This window comes from Bison bison, unplaced genomic scaffold (genome assembly GCF_000754665.1).
Source record: "Bison bison bison isolate TAMUID 2011002044 unplaced genomic scaffold, Bison_UMD1.0 scf7180017864035, whole genome shotgun sequence".
NCBI classification, from domain to species: Eukaryota; Metazoa; Chordata; class Mammalia; order Artiodactyla; family Bovidae; genus Bison; species Bison bison.
Window position 1 is genome coordinate 4,063,889 of NW_011494607.1, and position 19,846 is coordinate 4,083,734.

Sequence of the window (19,846 nt, forward strand, 5' to 3'; positions counted from 1 at the left end):
AGGAAGCAACAGTTAGAACTGGACATGGAACAACAGACTGGTTCCACATAGGAAAAGGAGTACGTCAAGGCTGTATATTATCACCCTGCTTATTTAACTTCTATGCAGAGTACATCATGAGAAATGCTGGGCTGGAAGAAACACAAGCTGGAATCAAGATTGGTGGGAGAAATATCAATAACCTCAGATATGCAGATGATAGCACCCTTATGGCAGAAAGTGAAGAGGAACTCAAAAGCCTCTTGATGAAAGTGAAAGTAGAGAGTAAAAAAGTTGGCTTAAAGCTCAACATTCAGAAAACGAAGATCATGGCATCCGATCCCATCACGTCATGGGAAATAGATGGGAAAACAGTGGAAACAGTGTCAGACTTTATTTTTTTGGGCTCCAACATCACTGCAGATGGTGACTGCAGCCATCAAATTAAAAGACACTTACTCCTTGGAAGGAAAGTTATGACCAACTAGATAGCATATTGAAAAGCAGAGACATTACTTTGCCAACAAAGGTCCGTCTAGTCAAGGCTATGGTTTTTCCAGTGGTCATGTATGGGTGTGAGAGTTGGACTGTGAAGAAGGCTGAGTGCTGAAGAATTGAGGCTTTTGATTTGTGGTGCTGGAGAAGACTCTTGAGAGTCCCTTGGACTGCAAGGAGATCCAACCAGTCCATTCTGAAGGAGATCAGCCCTGGGATTTCTTTGGAGGGAATGATGCTAAAGCTGAAACTCCAGTAATCTGGCCACCTCATGCGAAGAGTTGACTCATCGGAAAAGACTCTGATGCTGGGAGGGATTGGGGGAAGGAGGAGAAGGGGACAACAGAGGATGAAATGGCTGGATGGCATCACTGATTCGATGGACGTGAGTCTGAGTGAACTCCGGGAGTTGGTGATGGACAGGGAGGCCTGGTGTGCTGCAATTCATGGGGTCGCAAAGAGTCGGACATGACTGAGTGACTGAACTGAACTGAACTGAGCATCTTTTCATATAGCTGTGGGGCATTTAAATATTTTCTTTGGAACAATGTCTGTTCAGATCCTTTGCCCATTTTTTAAATTAGTTTTTTTTTTTTTTTGCTATTGAGTTGTATGAGTCACAGCTTGCCTTTACATCATGTTGATTATCTCCTTCCTTGTGCAGATGCTTTTTTAGTTTGATGTGGTCCCGTTTATTGTTTTTTTTTGTTGCTTGTGCTTTAGGTATCACATCCAAAAGAGATCTATGACAAGACACATATCAGCAAGCTTTTACCCTGTGTTTTATTCTAAGAATTTTATGGTTTCTGGTCTTTAATCCATTTAGAGTAATTTTTGTGAATGGTATAAGACAGGGATCTAGTTTGTCTTTTGCATGTAAATATTACATTTCCCCAGAACCATGTATAATGAAAAGTGTCTTTTCTCCACTGAGTATTCTTGGCTCCCTTAACAAATATGTATACGTGGATTTATGTCTTGGTTCTAGATTCTATTCCTTTGGGCTATGTGTTTGTTTTTAATGCCAGGACCATACTGTTTTGATTACTTCAGCTTTGTAATATAGTTTGAAATTAGGAAATGAAGATACCTCCTGTTTTGTTGTTCTACCTTAGGATTGCTTTGACTCTGCCTGGTCTGTATGGTTCCACACAAATTTCATAATGCTTTTTCTGTTAGTATAAAAAATGCCATTGGAATCTTGACAGAGATCACAGTGAATCTATAGATGGCTTTGGACATTTTACAGTATCAATTCTTATGAATCATGAACACTGAATACCTTTGTGTTTAATTTCTTTCATCAATGCCTTATAGTTACCAACATACAGATCTTTTACATCCTTGGATAGATTTATTTCCAAGTATTTTATTCTTCTTGATATTATTAAAAGTGGAATTATTTTATTCTTCAGATAATTTGTTGTTAGTTTATAGAAACATTACTGACTTATGTATACTGATTTTGGTATCAGAGAACTTTACTGAATTCGCTAACCAGCAGTTTTTACGTAGAGTCTTTAGGATTTTCTTTATATAAAATAATGTCATTCACAAATAGAGACAATTTCATCCTTTGCCTGACTGCTCTGGCTAAGGCTTCTAATACTATGGTGAATAAGAGTGTGAGAATGAGCATTCTTCTCTTGTTTCTGATCTTAGCAGAAAAGCTTCCAACCTGTCACTACTGATTTTGATGATAACTGAAAGGCAACCCACTCCAGTATTCTTGGCTGGAAAATTCCATGGACAGAGGAGTCTGGCGGTACAGTCCATGAGGTCACAAAGAGTCGGACATGACTGAGAGACTAACACACACACATGCGGTCCTGTTATATATGGCCTTTATCATGTTGAGGTATATTATTTTTATACCTAATTTTTGGAGAGTTTTTTATCAAGAATGGGTGTTTGTGTTAAATGTTTTTTCTATATTGATTGAGGTGTGTGTGTGTGTATGTGTGCGTGTGTGCATGCACGTGCTTAGTCATGTCCAACTCTTTGCAGTCCCATGGACTGTGGCCTGCCAGGCTCATCTGCCCATGAAATCTTCCAGGCAAGAATACTGGAGTGGGGTGCTAGTTTCTACTCCAGGACATCTTCTCACCCAGGGACTGACCCTGTGTCTCTTGTGTCTCCTGCACTGGCAGGAAGATTCTTCACCACTAGTGCCACCTTGGAAGCCCTGCTTAAGATGATGATATGATTTTTATCTTCAGTTAGCATCTGAAAAAGAGTATGTGTATATGTATAAATGAATCACTTTGCTGTATACCAGAAACTAACACAACATTGTAAAGCAACTACTCCAACAGAAAACAAAACAGAACAACAAAGTCAAAAGTTTGCTCTAGCACCACATATAGTGAAACCTTTGCGTTTTCTAGTGGAGACTTGCTTCCTAGATTAGTAGAGATGTTTGTAAGAAGCTACATGGTAGTATATTTTTTTGGTCTTGTTTTTTTTTTTTTTTTTTCAGAATTGAAATTATGGAAGAAATTTAGTATTTTCAGTCATGTGTGGAAAGGGACCCTTTAAACCTGTGGTTTTCCTTGCTATTTGGAAGCTGCTCTCAGTTCTGAGTTTGCAATTTTATTGGAGTAGTTGATTTATAATGCTGTGTTAAGTTTCAGGCGTACTGAAAGTGATTCACTTATACATATACAAATATTCTTTTTCATATTTTTTTTTCCTATATAGGTTACTATAGAATACTGAGTAGAATTCTCTGTGCTATACAGTAGTCCCTATTGGTTATATATGTAGTGGTGTGCATACGGTAATCCCAAACTCCTAATTTATCCCTCCCTTATATCACATTTCCCCTTTGATAACCATACGTTTGTTTTTGAAAGTCTGTTTTATAAATACGTTCATTTGTATCATTTTTTTAGATTCCACATACAAGCAATATAGTAAGATATCTGTCTTTCTCTGACTTGCTTCACTTGGTATGATAATCTCTAGGTTCACCAATGTTGTTGCAAATGGTACTACTTTGTTCTTTTTTATGGCTGAGTAATATTCCATTGTATGTATTTACCGTATCTTCTTTATCCATTCCTCTGTTGATGGACATTTAGGTTGCTTCCCTATCTTGGCTATTGTAAATAGTGCTGCAATGAACACAGGGGTGCATGTAGCTTTTCGAATTATGGTTTTCTTCAGATAAATGCCCAGGAGTGGGATTGCTGGGTCATGTGGTATTTCAATGTTTAGTTTTTTAAGGAACCTCCATACTGTTCTCCAGAGTGGTTGTACCAATTTACATTTCCACTAACAGTATATGAGAGTCCCCTTTTCTCCACACCCTTTCCAGCACTTACTGTTGGTACACTTTTTCATCATGGCCATTCTGGTAAGAGGTGCTATCTCATTGTAGATTTGATTTGCATTTCTTTGGTAATTAGTGATGCTGAGCATCTTTTCTTTCCTTTTTGGCCATCTGAATATGTTCTTTGAAGAAGTATCTATTTAGATCTTCTGCCAATGTTTGATTGTTTTGCTTTTTTGATATAGAGCTGTATGAGCTGTTTATTGAAATGACTTAAATGTGTTACATGGTTCCCAAGAGTCCTATTCCCAGGGTAAAATGCTTCTCTTTTAGTCATTCATCAATAATTAAGAACATAATACAAAAGTTGTTTCTCTATTTTTCTAGATATAAGGTAAACCAATCTTCAGGTATTTGAGAATTAGTCTTATTTTCTCTTAAAAGCTATATACTTATCTATAATAAAACCAATATATAATGAAAACATTCTGAAAGAAGTAATCTGTTAGGGATGACAAAAACATAGTAAACTGGAAGTACTTAAATGTGAAGAACTGTACAAATATGTAAATGTTATTTACTAATTTACCTGCTGAAGCTCCTGTTCTCTTTGCTCATGTCTCATTTCCATCTGTTTGATTTTCTTTTCTAAGACCATAAAATGTTTCATCTCCGGTGTATGATTTTCTTTGGCTTCTCTCAATTCTTCCAAAAGTTTTGTAATCTAAAGTTGAGATATGGGGCATTCATGTCAGTGTATGGCAGAACCACTACAATACTGTAAAGTAATTAGCCTCCAATTAAAATAAATACGTTTATATTTAAAAAAAGAGATATAAAATAAATGGGAAATTATAACAAGGAAATAATTCATTTTCCACTGGCAATCATTAGAAGTAAGAACATTCACTGCATATTCTTTGTATAAAATTTCTTTAGACCAGAGCCTTCTTGTTAACATCAAAGGTATCTGGAGTTGTTAGAGTAATAGCTTTCATTTCTTTGGTCCAGAAAGTAAAGGCTCATTCTAGCCCTGAACTGACCTCACATTTGAAAAGGTTCCAGATGATCAGACCATTTTCTCCCTCCCAGTTATGCAGGCTGGCTGTAGTGTTCAAAATTAAGTTGGGCACTTTTTCTGATGTATTCAGCCTTGCTACAAAGTATATGTTAATAGTGTGACTACTTTTTGGATTAAATAATACATTTAAAGCACACAGAGAGTTGAATAAATATGAATCCTTTTTTGTCAACCTCCTATAGTTCTATTTGTAATTCTCTTCTAGTTCTTATCATCTTATAACTTATAATAATTCATTCCACATGTGAACATGCACATATAAACAGAGATAAGTAAGTGGTGAACTCTTCCTGTGCTGGCTGTGTCTTAGGCTCTAGAGTGCCCAGTCCCTGTCCTCAGAGAGATGACAGTCTAGCATAGTACCTCCTTTTTCATGTCATGGCCCAGAAAAAAAAAAAGGTGAAATTTTTATGGCACCAGGGAGTGAAATGGAGGTGATATGAGGGATCTCTATATTGGACTTCATAAAGCAATAGCACTCTTTATACCATATAATTACGATAACCTGCCGTTATCAAAATGAAAAATAATTAACAAGCAAATGAAAATGGATAAAGTTAACAATCAATCATGTTTTACAAGGAACCACCTAGTACCTAAAAACACCAATAATACTTAAAAAAAAAAAGAACCAATATACTCTTCTGACGTTAGTTTAAAAAATGTGAAAATATAAGCAAATTAAATCAGTGGCAAATCTAAATAGTTTAAATGTAGGCCATCCTGGATATCACCAGTGACCAAATAAACAAACAGACCTTAATGGGGATGACTTACAGAAAGGTTGGGGAGATGTTGTACATACCATGCCATGGTGTTGAGTGCTGGGCAAAAAAATCTTGTCTGAAAACAAAATTGTAAAAAACAAACCCCTGCAACAAAAACTACCCCCAAGACAAAACAAGCAATGATTATTGAACTAAGAAAGCTGTCAGAGGCACTGTCATATATGTATTAGTCAAGTATCATTTCATCCTCTACAAACATCTTAATGATTGAAAAATGACTGAGTTTATTTTTAGACCACCTTTCCAGTCACCATCATCTTGTGACCACAGGTAACCCATTCTGGGTACACCAGGAAAGTTCTAGTCTAGAGCAAGGAGCAGGTGAGTGAAATGACAGTTCTAACATGACATGCTGCGGTGGAAAGATAAGTGCACAGTAAGGTGCTGAGTGAGGGACACGTAATCTGAAGGAGAGGTGGCTGCAGGATTCTCAATCGGAGGCAGCTGTGTCTGAACTGAGTCTTAAAGGATAAGCAGTAATGAGTTATGGCAGTATCGTGGGCTAGGTGCTATGCTAAGTACTTTATAAATGTTGACTCAGTTGACCTTTTTCATCAGAACTTATATTTGTTTATGGTCTCATTACCCAAAAAAAACATAAGCTCCATGCTGCTGCTGCTGCTGCTGCTAAGTTGCTTCAGTTGTGTCCAACTCTGTGCGACGCCACAGATGGCAGCCCACCAGGCTCTGCCGTCCCTGGGATTCTCCAGGCAAGAACACTGGAGTGGGTTGCCATTTCCTTATCCAATGCATGAAAGTGAAAAGTGAAAGTGAAGTCACTCAGTTGTGTCCGACTCTTTGCGACCCTATGGACTGCAGCCTACCAGGCTCCTCTTCCGTCCATGTGATTTTCCAGGCAAGAGTACTGGAGTGGGGTGCCATTGCGTTCTCCAGATAAGCTCCATGAGAACTGGGATTTTGTCTTTGTTCTCTTCAGTTTTCCTAGCTCCTACAGCTGTGCACAGCAGAGGGTGCTTAACAATTATCCATGAATAAATCAATGGAGTCACCTCTCAAAGATTCAACATTTGTAAATTACATAAATTCAGAGATTTGGTTCCAGACAAAGAGTAGAGACAACTTTCCTTCATTTGTACCTCTTACAAAATACCTTTAAGAGTATAATTAAAGTTGAGTCTTTAAAAAAATTCTTATATTTTAGTGAATTTAGTGAATATGTTCATTGGAGGCAACTGGATACATAAGGAAAGATGCATGATCAAAAGTGTTTCCTGCTTTAAAACACACACACACACCCCCCCACACACAAATCTCAATATCCCTGGGACCAAACAACATCCAAAATGTATACTGTCTAAAGTTCTTATCATATCCATTTGCTAAATAATCCAAACACCTCAAAAAAAAAAAAAACAAGGTGTGAGGTTAAAAAAAATGCTTCTTGCTACTTGAATACTATAGAAAAACTTGGCAACAACCTGAATGTCCACTGATAGGGGACTGGTGAAAAAGTAAAGTAACTGAGAGCCTTGAACCTGGAGCCAGAGGCCCTGAGTCCTATGCTGGTATTTTAGTTATGGCCTGGTAACCTCAGGTTACTTTAGCCACCTGATGAGAGAAACAACTCATTAGCTGGGAAAGATTGAGGGCAAGAGGAGAAGGGGGCAACAGAGGATAAGATGGTTGGACAGCATCACTGACTCAATGGATGTGAGCTTGAGCAAACTCAGGGAGATAGTGAAGGGCAGGGAAGCCTGGCGTACTGCAGTTCATGGGGTCACACAGAGTTGGACGTGACTTAGGGACTGAACAACAACCACCACCTCAGGTAAGTTATTTCACTTTTCTTACCATCAGTTTCTTCGTATATAAAATGGGAATAATAGTACCGACTCTTTTGGGTTATTGTGAGAACCACACAGAACACTTAACACAGTGCCTAGTATATATAGGAAACCCTTAATAAACAGTAACTATCATTATTACAGTTTTGACTCCTATTATAAAATGTAGGTTCAAGTAAATATTTAGCCATACAGTGATCATAAGCCACCCCTGGCACTGTGGATACAGGCTAGGAAATAGCTTCACTTAGGTATGGAAATCAAACCAGAAATCCCGCCCAACTGTACTCAGTCAGTGGCATCCCTCTTGCCCCAACTTCAGAGCTCAGGCAGTGGCCCTGCCCAAAAATAGACCCTGAGAGCAAGCCCTACGCAGCCAAGACGACCAGCAGACACACCCAGAAACCCAAGCTGAGCTGACGGGTGAAGAACCATCTCTGCCAAAGCAAACCTGACTCAAATGCACAGATAATCAATGTGGGAATCAAGGATTACAAAAAAATCAGGGTAAATATGACACTATCAAAGGAACCTAAAAAGGTCCAATAACTGACTTGAACAATGTTGAAAAAATTGAAATTACTCAGTTTTTTCTTATAGCTCTATGAAACTGCTTTAAAAACAAGCAGTCAAAAAACAGAATTCACCACTTTTGATACATACACAGCATGCTTTCACTCGAGGCCATGGTGCAGTACGCAACAGCAACACATTTCTTAAACAACCAGAGAATCCAGTCAATATACGAGACAACTATTTTCAAGCACTGGCTAATAGCACTGCAGGACTACAATTCATCAGAGAAGGGAAACAAACGGAACGAGCTCTATGGCGACCTAGTGTGTTGGCTGGAGGCAGTTTTGGAGTAACTCCTGGAGCTTATACGGGCTAGGAACGGTTCATATTCCCACTGGCCTGAGATGAAATGGTTCATAACATACAGGCCATCAGAGAGGACCTTTAGAGGGTTATCAGAGGTGGGAATAAATAAGCTCTGTTAAAACAGCTATTGTAAGTACAGTCCATATCAAAAGGCGGATTGTCATTAGCTTTATTCAAGAAATGAAGTGATTTCCTTAGTCTTCTAGTTAAATAGCCTTGGAAATCATGTGTTACAGCTTTTCTATTTTCAAAATATTTAGCTATTTCCAAACTAAGAACACGATAACTTGACCAAAATTGATCTTCCTCTTCATCTGGCAAACATGAACACGTATTTCCTTTTACTGTTTTCCTAAAAATTTTATTTCAGGTCTGTGAGGTTCTGTAAGTTTATTACTTATACAACAAAGTTTATGTATATTTTCAACACTGAAAAGTATACAGTGTTCAACTACAGTCCTTCAACTCCTAGAACACGGTGTTTAAGTGGAGAGTTGTGTGACTGTGGACCAGTTTACGTTAATCTTTCCATGATGCTATTTAGTTGTAAGTTTCACTTTTATCATGTGATTTAATAAGCCCTCAAATAATTTTAAAAAAATGATGTATAAGCTTCAAAGAATAGAATGCAGTTTGATTTTTCATACTTTCTAGAATCAAAAGGATCTTAATCAAAATGGTGAGTTTCCAGAAAGATCTATTTCCTGTAAAGGTATTGTTCTTGATGATCCAGCAGTACTTTCATAATAATTTACTTACCTTTTTCTTAACTAAATTAAATAATCTTACTACTTATTGCAGAAATGGCCTTAACTATACCATTTTACCTCCTAAAAAATCAAAACAACCAAACCAAACCTGCCCCATTTCCCCAGTCCCCAGAAAATCTTAGAAAATACAAACATAAATAATTTAATTGATATTTGAGCTTCATCTGGGGAAATATTAATATTTTCTTGACATGATAAGACATTTCTGAGTTATCTCCATTTGTACATTTAAATTAAAAAATTATGCAGGACTCTATGATTGAAATGGCTGAGAAGCTTATGTTAGCCCAATACTTTGGCTATTTCTTACCTCTTTCTGTAGGATTTCTTCTCGAACTTGAGAAACTACAAGAGACTCTTGCTTACTCTGCAGCTCATTGACTTGATTTTGAAAATGTTTTATAAGTACCTAGGAAATTATATTAGCAGTACTGTGTTAGTCAAGTTTTTCCATGAACATTTGAAAAATATAGGAAAGTGAACTAATGACCTTTGTATGTATTAAAAAAATTAAAAGGATCCTATTTTTAAATTGCCTGAATCTAACAATAGTGTTTTTACATAAAAGAAAATTTACAATAATTTCATATCTCATATCTTGTCCATGCTCAAACTTCCACAACTGATGGGTATCTTTTTAATTAAGATGCTGTTAAATTATTATGGGTGGGAGAGGTGGTCATGAGAGAATTATTTCTTGAAGTCACCCCCTCCACCCAGCTTGGTTTTTAGAATTAAAACCTACAAAAAAGATGAAGAGCACATGGAACATTCGTATATTCTTCAACTTGAATTATTCACTGCTAGTGTTTTGCCATATTTGCTTTCTTTTCTTTTTTCTTAGATACCTCATTTGAAAGTAAGTTGAAAGTTCTCTTTTAATGGTTTTTTCTTCAACTTGCAAAAGCCACAGAAGACAGGCCACATAGTTGACATTGGTAAATATTACAAGCTGACATATATACTATCCAAGGACAACACCCTTGAGGAAATGCAGATGAACTGTCAACACGCCCTGTCATAATTCTCAGATGACTATGCTTCGTATTGACTAGAATTATGTACATGTCTCTGTTCATTACTTTATCCCCCGCGCCTGAACGGCTAGGAAACATTATTTAATGAAAAACAGGAAAGAAGAGTGACTTGTCAGTTTGGACTTTGGGTGAAGGGAGATGGTTCAACACAGGTTCAAGCACTAAGGTCCTAATCACATTCAATTTATCCCTGAACCACTATTACACTATTAGGAGAAAGACTATTTGAGAAATAAAGGGACAAAATTGCAAAAACACTTATTTAGAAGTATAACAGTAAAGTTGAATAGTTAAACACATGTATGGTAAGGGTGTCAACTTCTATTAAAAAAAAAAAAGCAATGATAATTTCTCATTTCTATCACCAACCTCAAGCAGTGAAGTTAAGTACTTCCAGATACTTTGGCAATGATCTTAAAAAAAAAAAAAAATCACATTACAGTCAAAGTTTATTAAAGTCACCTACCTCCTGAGTTGCTATTTTACGATTTAGTTCAGCTACTTTGGAAGAAGAATTCTCAACTGCATTTTGGCAAAGGAGTTTCTCTACTTCCCTCTGATGAGATGCTTTGAGAGATGTGATGTGTGCTGCAGTTTCTTCCTTGAACCTTTACAGCAAATTAAAGAAAACCACACATAAAAGTGGTTCTTCAACCTCTAATTCAGTTAGCCTATAAACAGTATAAGAAGCCTAGAGAGTAAAGAAGCAAACAGAGAGAAGGCACCATATCTACTGCACTGTGCTCGGTGCTTTAGCCATTACTGCCTAGGAATTCTTACAGTCACTCCATGAGCTTGCTCTTATTTACTCAATTTTATAAAGGCAAACTTGAGTGCAGGAAAGAGTGATATGTCTGGGGTCCTAGGTCAGTAAATTGTAGAGCTGGGGTTTGAGTCCAGCAGAGCTGGACACCACCACCAGCCTGGGGCACTTTGAGAGAAACAAAGGCTCTAAATGTCTGGATTTATGGCAAAGAGCTCGTTATTTTACCTTTTAAGATAAATTCAGATTTATGGTCCCAATTCTTTAGATTCTCAAATGTTTTGTCTCTAGGCAACACTCACCAGTTTTTGGCCCGCGCATAACTTCAGGGCTAGCTCCAGGTTGTGCGAATAAAATGATCTTTATGGTAATTCTTAGGACATAAGGTAGTCTGAACCTAATTGGACCATTAAATGTGAGAGACTGCTCATTTGTCTCTGTGACAAAATTTATGCATTCAGTGGCAGTTCAGTAAATGGCAAAGCTATGACTAAAAAGCGGGACATTTCTTACAGATAAACATTTCCTCTATTATTCAAAAGATTATTAAAAAATGACACAATTTTATTGAAAGTAGATATTTAGCAATCACTGTTGATACTTATTAATACGGCAATTCCCAAACTATAAACAAACATATCAGTTGCTTATTTGACTATATGAATACTTCTTCACTGAAACACTGTTATTAGGGTCCTAAGACAAGCATAAAAGTCTAAAGTACCCATGATATAACTGAACTATAGTAAAAAAACAGCCAAAAGAAGAAAGGTTACTTTTCACGTCTCCAGTTCAGAGCTGTCTGAGAAACAGACTAACGACACTAAAAAATTATAAATTATGTCTAGGAAAATTTACAGGAAAATCTGAATTTTAAATTATCTTTGGAGATGTCACTTTGCTGACAAAGGTCCAGATAGTCAAAGCTATGGTTTTTCCAGTAGTATTGTATAGATGTGAGAGTTGGACCATAAAGAAGGCTGAGCACAGAAGAACTGATGCTTTCAAACTATGGTGCTGGAGAAGACACTTCAGAGTCTCTTGGACAACAAGGAAATCAAGCCAGTCAATCTTAAAAGAAATCAACCCTGAATATTCATTGGAAGGACCTATGCTGAAGCTCCAATACTTTGTTGGCCACCTGATGCGAAGAACTGACTCAGCAGAAAAGACCCTGATACTGGGAAAGATGGAGGGCAGGAGGAGAAGGGGATGACAGAGGATGAGATGGTTGGATGGCATCACCGACTCAATGGACATGAATCTGAGCAAACTCCAGGAGACAGTGAAGGACAGGGAAGCCTGGTGTGCTGCAGTTCATGGGGTCGCAAAGAGTCAGATGTGACTAAACATCATCATCAGAATGACTAAACAACACGATTCTTTTCAACTGGCTTCATTACTACTATCATATTCAGGACAAAGAATCAAGGTTTCAATTTGGAAGTGATACAACTGCCATGATGGCTCAATCAGATGTGGCTGCCTATCAATCAATAAGCATTTGTTAGGTGCTTCTTCTGCTTATTCTCCCTGCACTCTGCCAGGTCCTCTCTCTTCCTTCATTCAGGCACTCACTACTCATGCTTCCAACTCTGGGTTCCTTAATTTAGTCAAGTATGTGTGTGTGTTCAGTTGTGTCCAACTCTTTGCAACCCCATGGATTATAGCCCGCCAGGCTCCTCTGTCCATGGGATTCTCCAGGCAAGAATACTGGAGTGGGTTGCCATTTCCTTCTCCAGGGGATATCCCAACCCAGGGATCGAACCTGTGTCTCCTGGAGTGGCAGGTGAATTCTTTACTATTGAGACATCTGGGAAGCCCTAGTCAAGTGTATTGAAATTCTAATCTCTGAAGGGCATAATGTTATATATTCTCAATATGTTATATAATTTCATAATTAATATGTTGCTTCACAAACATTAAACTACATGTTTTATACACTCTAAACCTTACATTGAAGTTCATATTCAGACCTATTATTGCCTACAAGTTGCAAAAGAAGTATAATCTTACATCAGTTCTCAAGAAGCTGTAAGGTGATGTATGACAGTGCTTTCTCGGTATATAAGTTATACAGGAGTTGGAGGTGGGAGCAGGAAATTTCTAAGAAGCTCTGGGTAATATTTTTCCTAGAAAATGAAACATGAATGAGCAAAAGGCAGGGAAGAAACTTGGCAAGTAACACAACTCTGATAGAGCAGGATTAGAATGGTGATGGGACTTGAGATGCCAGGGACAGAAATTTAGTCCTGACGTTTGAGGAAAGCTGGGAGTCACTGGAGGACAGTGGTTCAGACACAGGAGTACTAAAGAATATTAATGATTTTTAAGCAAGATGATCAGGGGAGACAGAAACTGAAATTGGGGAGATCGGGGTGGGCCAACTGCCTAGTAAACCAAGCGGGCCACACTAATAAAAGGAGTAGGAAAGCAAAATAAGCACTTATAAGGAAGCACCCAACAGACTGTCAACCCAAGGGAAAAAGGTGCTAAAGCTGGGCCTGGAAATTGAAAAAGTATGGTCACAGACAGAGACAGGGATGCTGGAAGGGAGGGATTACTTTACATGTAAAAAAGAGAAAAAAAAATTGAAATACTACTAATTTCAAGAGGAATAATCCAACAAATTTTCAGATTTAACATCTGAACTCAGGGAAGAAAATAAGACTTGAAAAGTAAAATCTAGGAGTCAGGTTCATAGAAGCCATAAAGAATGGATGAGTTTAGCAAAGGAGGAGGAGCAGAGAATAGACAGTTAAAAGCCAAAAACTTTGTAACAAAGTCAGATTTTTGAGGCAGGAGAATGAAAAGGATTCAAGAGTCACTTAAAAGCAGCAGAAAAGGAGCTTTAGTGAGAGCTGGTATGTCATGGAGATAAAGGGAGGAAGTTCAGTTCAGTTCAGTCGCTCAGTCATGTCTGACTCTTTGTGACCCCATGAATCACAGCACGCCAGGCCTCCCTGTCCATCACCAACTCCCGGAGTGCACTCAAACTCACGTCCATCAAGTCAGTGATGCCATCCAGCCATCTCATCCTCTGTCGTCCCCTTCTCCTCCTGCCCCCAATCCCTCCCAGCATCAGAGTCTTTTCCAATGAGTCAACTCTTCGCATGAGGTGGCCAAAGTACTGGAGTTTCAGCTTTAGCATCATTCCTTCCAAAGAAATCCCAGGGCTGATCTTCTTTAGAATGGACTGGTTGGACCTCCTTGCAGTCCAAGGGACTCTCAAGAGTCTTCTCCAACACCATAGTTCAAAAGCATCAATTCTTCGGCACTCAGCTTTCTTCACAGTCCAACTCTCACATCCATACATGACCACTGGAAAAACCATAGCCGTGACCAGACGGACCTTTGTTGGCAAAGTAATGTCTCTGCTTTTCATTATGCTATCTAGGTTGGCCATCCTTTTAGGAAAGGCAGTGTAATCGACACTGTCTCCACAGTGTCAATGGAGAAAACTCCATTGCCTGAGAAACGTTCTCCAGAGACCAGCGTCAACAGTGTGAGGACGAGACCACGCTTAGAGCAAGTCAGGGGGAAATACAAGGAGAGGCGACCTGTGGGAAATCTGGTCCTGAAAGGCAGAAAGAGGACAAGAACTTGGTTTGATTGGGTGAAAAAGATGTAAGCCTCTGGAAAGGCTCAGAGGAGAGAGAAAGGAGATGGTTCTTAGAGATTCTGAGAAAGAAAGGGATTAAGTACAGAAGTTCTTCAAGGCATGAACAGATGTGATCACAAGATTAATTTGAAGAGTTATTTTGGAAAAGAGCACCGTTTCCTCTTAGGATATCAACTGATTTTAACAAGAGCTGTTTTCTGACAGCCATCTGCCTACCACAACCATAAATCTGTAGAGATGGGTCAGCTTACTAACACCATTTGGATACGTGCAGAGAAACAAGACTGGGAAGGAAGGATGGGGTTCACATGAAGATTCCAGTTCATGAGAATCTCAGCTTGCAACAGGTAGGAGATCCAACCCTCAAACAGATCTACACTTAGCTGTGTTATACAGCTTCTTAAAATTTGGCTTGTGAATTTGGTTCAGGGGGCTTCCCTGGTGCCTCAGATGGTAAAGAATCTGCCTGTAATGTGGGAGAACCAGGTTCGAACCACGGGGTCAGGGAAGATCTCCTGGAGAAGAAATGACATGTTGTACAGGTTCTTAAATTTTGGTTTGTGAATTTATTTCAGGGTCAAAATAATTACCCAGGGGAAATACACCTTAAGATTTTTAATTTTTCTTTCTATGTCTCTACATACTCACTTTTTTTTTTTTTTTTTACCTTTTCATGGTGTTTTCAAATTGATTCACTGTAGCTTCAGATTTCATCTTCAGCTCATTCCCCTCCACAGTTAATCTCGCCACTTCATTTTTCAATCTGCAGTTTTCTTGTAAAACCTCTGAAATGTGAGAATCAGTAAAAGTATGTGGTTGGTAAAGTTTGCCCTCCAGGGTTCCGGAGGAGTCAGCATTTCCTTTGCCAGGGTGCAGACCATCTTTCTTCACCCTTTTGGCAGTCATTTCCTCTCGAGCCTTAGACTGCTGGTTAGAGAGCATCTTTCTCCTCTCCTTCTGCAGCCGCTCCACAGTTTTGGAAAGGTCCTGTATCTCTCTCCCCTTTGCAGCCAGCTCCTCATTGAGCCTGACCAGTTTAGCTTTAGAGTGAGCCTGTTCCACCTGGAACTCTATGGACTGGAAATCTTTATCATCCTTCTCAGTCTTCCTGAGTTCCAATTCAGCATTCTGATGTTTAAGAACATCTATTTCAGCTTCAAGGTTTCTTATGGTGATCTGATGGGCTTCCTTAACATCATCCAGTTCCTTCTCCAGTGCTTTAGTCCTTGAGGAGTTGTCCTGTTGGTTCTGGGCTGCCTCCTTCAATTTGCAAGCAAGTAACTTCTCCTGTTCCTCCAGTCTCTGCTCATACTGAATCTGCAGAGAAGAATCCATGCAACAACAGACCGCTGCTAAATGCTTCATTAGTTACCGAAGCCCTGAACTCTCCCAGGCCCTGCCTTTTCCTTCATTCAGGGACCCACCATATAGTCTGATGCCTCCAAGTCTATGCTCCTTGAGTCAGTCAAATGTGTTGAAGTTCTAATCTTTGATGGGCATTCCATTACATATTCTCAATATATGTTATATAATTTAATAATGCTGTATGTTGTTTCATAACATTAAATTACACGTTTTTGTATACTAAAACTTATTTTAAGTCTCACCATTACTGTGTACCCTTCTCTATGCAAATTGACAAACTATTCTCCCTGAGGATAAATAGGGAAAGCAGTGGGGGATACTAACGTCTATAAGAAATTGCACATTTTCAACGGCTTAACATCAATTTAGAAATTTCACCCAAGTCAGACTAGAATTTGCATACTAGAGCTAAATTAACAAAAATAACCTAACAGTCCAGGCCAAGGAGGGAGGCATGATAAGAATTTTGTTCATTTATTCAACGAATATTTATTGAGCTACAACTGCTGGCACTGCGTCAGACCCTACAGATAAATTCAGTTCCTGCGTTCCAACAGTTCATAGCCTGGTGACAGTGACACGGCAAGTTTCAATGTCCGGTGGTAACTGTGGTAACGGGCCTACGAACACACGGCAGAGGGGATGAGGTACCCGAGTGGGTCTGGAGGCCTTGAGGGAAGGGGAGAAGACGGCAGAGAGAGAGAGCACATTCAACTTCAGCCTTGAGGGGTGTGTGTAAATTTGGGGATAAGTGGAAACTGGGCTATTTCAGAAGAAGGAAGAGCACATGGGAAGGCAACTGAACACTTGATGTGCACTGGGAATCAGAAATGAAAGAAGTGGCCAAAAATGAGCAGGGGCAAAAGTGGAACGAGATAGGGACTGGAAAAAGGAAAAAGTTGGGAAAATTTAGACGGATCAAAAGGGAGGGGTTGGAATTCATTCCTCTATTTGGTCTCTGCACCGCTCCCCACTGCTCCACCCCAAGACATACTCTTCTGTCTCATTCTAAGAAGCTCTCAGCTACCATGGCATACCTCAGAGCCCCACCTCCATGGCTAGCCTGGCACTTACCTTCATTTTCTGAAACTGCTGTTCCATGGTACGAAGGCTTTTCTTTGCTTCTTCATCTCTGCCCTCCAGATCAGCTTCTAGTTTTTTTATCCTTTTTTCCATAAACTCCACTGTATTTCTATCTGCTATATCACCAGCTGCTGACGCAGCCAGTATTAAAGCTGGCAAAGAATTGGGGTATCGTCTCTTTAGAATTCCTTCCATTTCCTTAACCTAGTGAAATATTGTAGTATGCATTTAAAGTCATAGATATATTAAAATTAAGCAGTTTAATGTACACATTTAGATTATATTAGCCATGTTTAGATTTCAAAGAGATGTTTATATCACATTTCAAAACTAAATCAGATGTACAGTAACACAAATTTCAAATTTCTAATCTAGATTATCTGATTAAAAAACACTACAGTACAATGTCTAATTTAATTTAACTGATTAATTTACAGAAACCCTCTTATATTTATTTGAAATAGATCTTGTGACTTCCTATTATACTCCTCAATCTAAATCTCCACCTCACTAGAAAAACAGGAAGAAAACAATACTGATTTCATGGTGTTCATGCAATTAAGTGAGGATCAGATGACATCTGTCTCAGTGATTAGCAGAGTGGCCAGCATGTGAAGAGGGCCAGGTAATGGTTTTATCATGATCTGGTCTCAAAAACCACCTTTCCTAAGGCAAAATGGATTGCTCAAAATCCGGTTTCTAGACTATTAGTCCTTCAATTCAGTTCAGTCCCTCAGTCATGTCCGACTCTTTGCGACCCCATGAATTGCAGCACGCCAGGCCTCCCTGTCCATCACCAACTCCTGGAGTTCACCCAAACTCAGGTCCATCGAGTCGGTGATGCCCTCCAGCCATCTCATCCTCTGTCGTCCCCTCTTCCTCCTGCCCCCAAACCCTCCCAGCATCAGGGTCTTTTCCAATGAGTCAATTCTTCGCATGAGGTGGCCAAAGTATTGGAGTTTCAGCCTCAGCATCAGTCCTTCCAATAAACACCCAGGACTCGTCTCCTTTAGGATGGACTGGTTGGATCTCCTTGCAGTCCAAGGGACTCTCAGGAGTCTTCTCCAACACCACAGTTCAAAAGCATCAATTCTTCGGTGCTCAGCCTTCTTCACAGTCCAACTCTCACATCCATACATGACCACAGGAAAAACCACAGCCTTGACTAGACGGACCTTTGTTGGCAAAGTAATGTCTCTGCTTTTGAATATGCTATCTAGGTTGGTCATAACTTTCCTTCCAAGGAGTAAGCATCTTTTAATTTCATGGCTGCAGTCACCATCTGCAGTGATTTTGGAGCTCCAAAAAATAAAGTCTGACACTGTTTCCACTGTTTCCCCATCTATTTCCCATGAAGTGATGGGACCAGATGCCGTGATCTTAGTTTTCTGAATGTTGAACTTTAAGCCAACTTTCTCATTCTCCTCTTTCACTTTCATCAAGAGGCTTTTTAGTTCCTCTTCACTTTCTTCCATAAGGGTGGTGTTATCTGCATATCTGAGGTTATTGATATTTCTCCCACCAATCTTGATTCCACTTTGTGCTTCTTCCAGCCCAGCGTTTCTCATGATGTACTCGCATAGAAGTTAAATAAGCAGGGTGACAATATACAGCCTTGACATACACCTTTTCCTATTTGGAACCAGTCTGTTGTTCTATGTCTAATTCTAACTGCTGCTTCCTGACCTGCATATAGGTTTCTCAGGAGGCAGGTCAGGTGGTCTAGTATTCCCATCTCTTGCAGAATTTTCCACAGTTTATTGTGATCCACACAGTCAAAGGCTTTGGCATAGTCAATAAAGCAGAAATCGATGTTTTTCTGGAACTCTCTTGCTTTTTCCATGATCCAGTGGATGTTGGCAATTTGATCTCTGGTTCGTCTGCCTTTTCTAAAACCAGCTTGAACATCTGGAAGTTCACGGTTCATATATTGGTGAAGCCTGGCTTGGAGTAGGTTCTTAAAGGTAACACCATTTGCAAAGTTAACAGCAAATATTTCCATACCTGAAGACTGCTTTCATATTCATAAATGTACACAAATATGTACATCGATATGTATACAAATGCACAGATGTCAAGTGGAATATATCCAGATATAAATACTGATAATTTCATCTGCAAAATTTTCAGTTTTGCTTCCTCTGGTATTAAAAATCTAGATTAGATGTAAGCATATAAAGGTATACATATATATATACATACATTCTATGTATATTAAGAACAGACCACGTTTGGCAGAAAACAACAAAATTCTATAAAGCAATTATCCTTCATCTAAAATATAAATTTAAAAAGAAACTAGTTTTTAAAAATGTATTTAACATGTCTATAATTAATATATTCATTTAAATGTTAAGCAGTGTTTTCAATGTGATTTTGATATTTTAAAATGTATACTACATTTTTGGTGGAAACCTAATTTTATTTCTATCTTCTTTAATCTGGCTTTTTAATATTCTTCTTTGGTCACTGTTATCAGTGTGGCTCTATCATACAAATAAAAAAGAAAATCTCACTGGAAATTAAACTACTGAATATACCATTAAATAAGAGCATGAATGAATACACATAACCTGAAATTTTCACTATTAACGTGCATACAATTAGCCCCACTTTTCCTTATGTACTATTTAGAAAAAAGGATGTTTTATTCTATAATCTATTTCAGAATATAGCTCAAAATGATTCTGAATATGTTGTGATATACCTTGATTATAAAATATATATTAAGACTTACAATCATTAGGATAGAAACATCTGCTCCTGAGAAGAGAGTAGGATTTGAAATGCATGTGTAGCAAACTATACAAAAATTAATGAATAATATTTTAGAAAGCTCTAATCCAATAAACCATTAAATTTTTAATGAAAGTGCTAGTAAAAGAGGGAGGCTACTTTTATA

The 19,846-nt window shown here is 38.5% G+C and overlaps 1 protein-coding gene across 1 annotated transcript in view; it reads right to left on the reverse strand.

The window, feature by feature from the left end:
• CEP162 (centrosomal protein 162kDa) overlaps positions 1–19,846 on the reverse strand; it is a 92,870-nt gene that overhangs the window by 2,651 nt on the left and 70,373 nt on the right. Inside the window, exons 22-26 of the mRNA XM_010834664.1 lie at positions 16,936–17,148; positions 15,164–15,813; positions 10,578–10,719; positions 9,385–9,483; positions 4,338–4,472 (exon numbers count right to left, since the gene is read on the reverse strand). Of these exons, the coding sequence (XP_010832966.1) occupies positions 4,338–4,472; positions 9,385–9,483; positions 10,578–10,719; positions 15,164–15,813; positions 16,936–17,148 (1,239 nt within the window). The remainder of the gene's footprint in view (positions 1–4,337; positions 4,473–9,384; positions 9,484–10,577; positions 10,720–15,163; positions 15,814–16,935; positions 17,149–19,846) is intronic.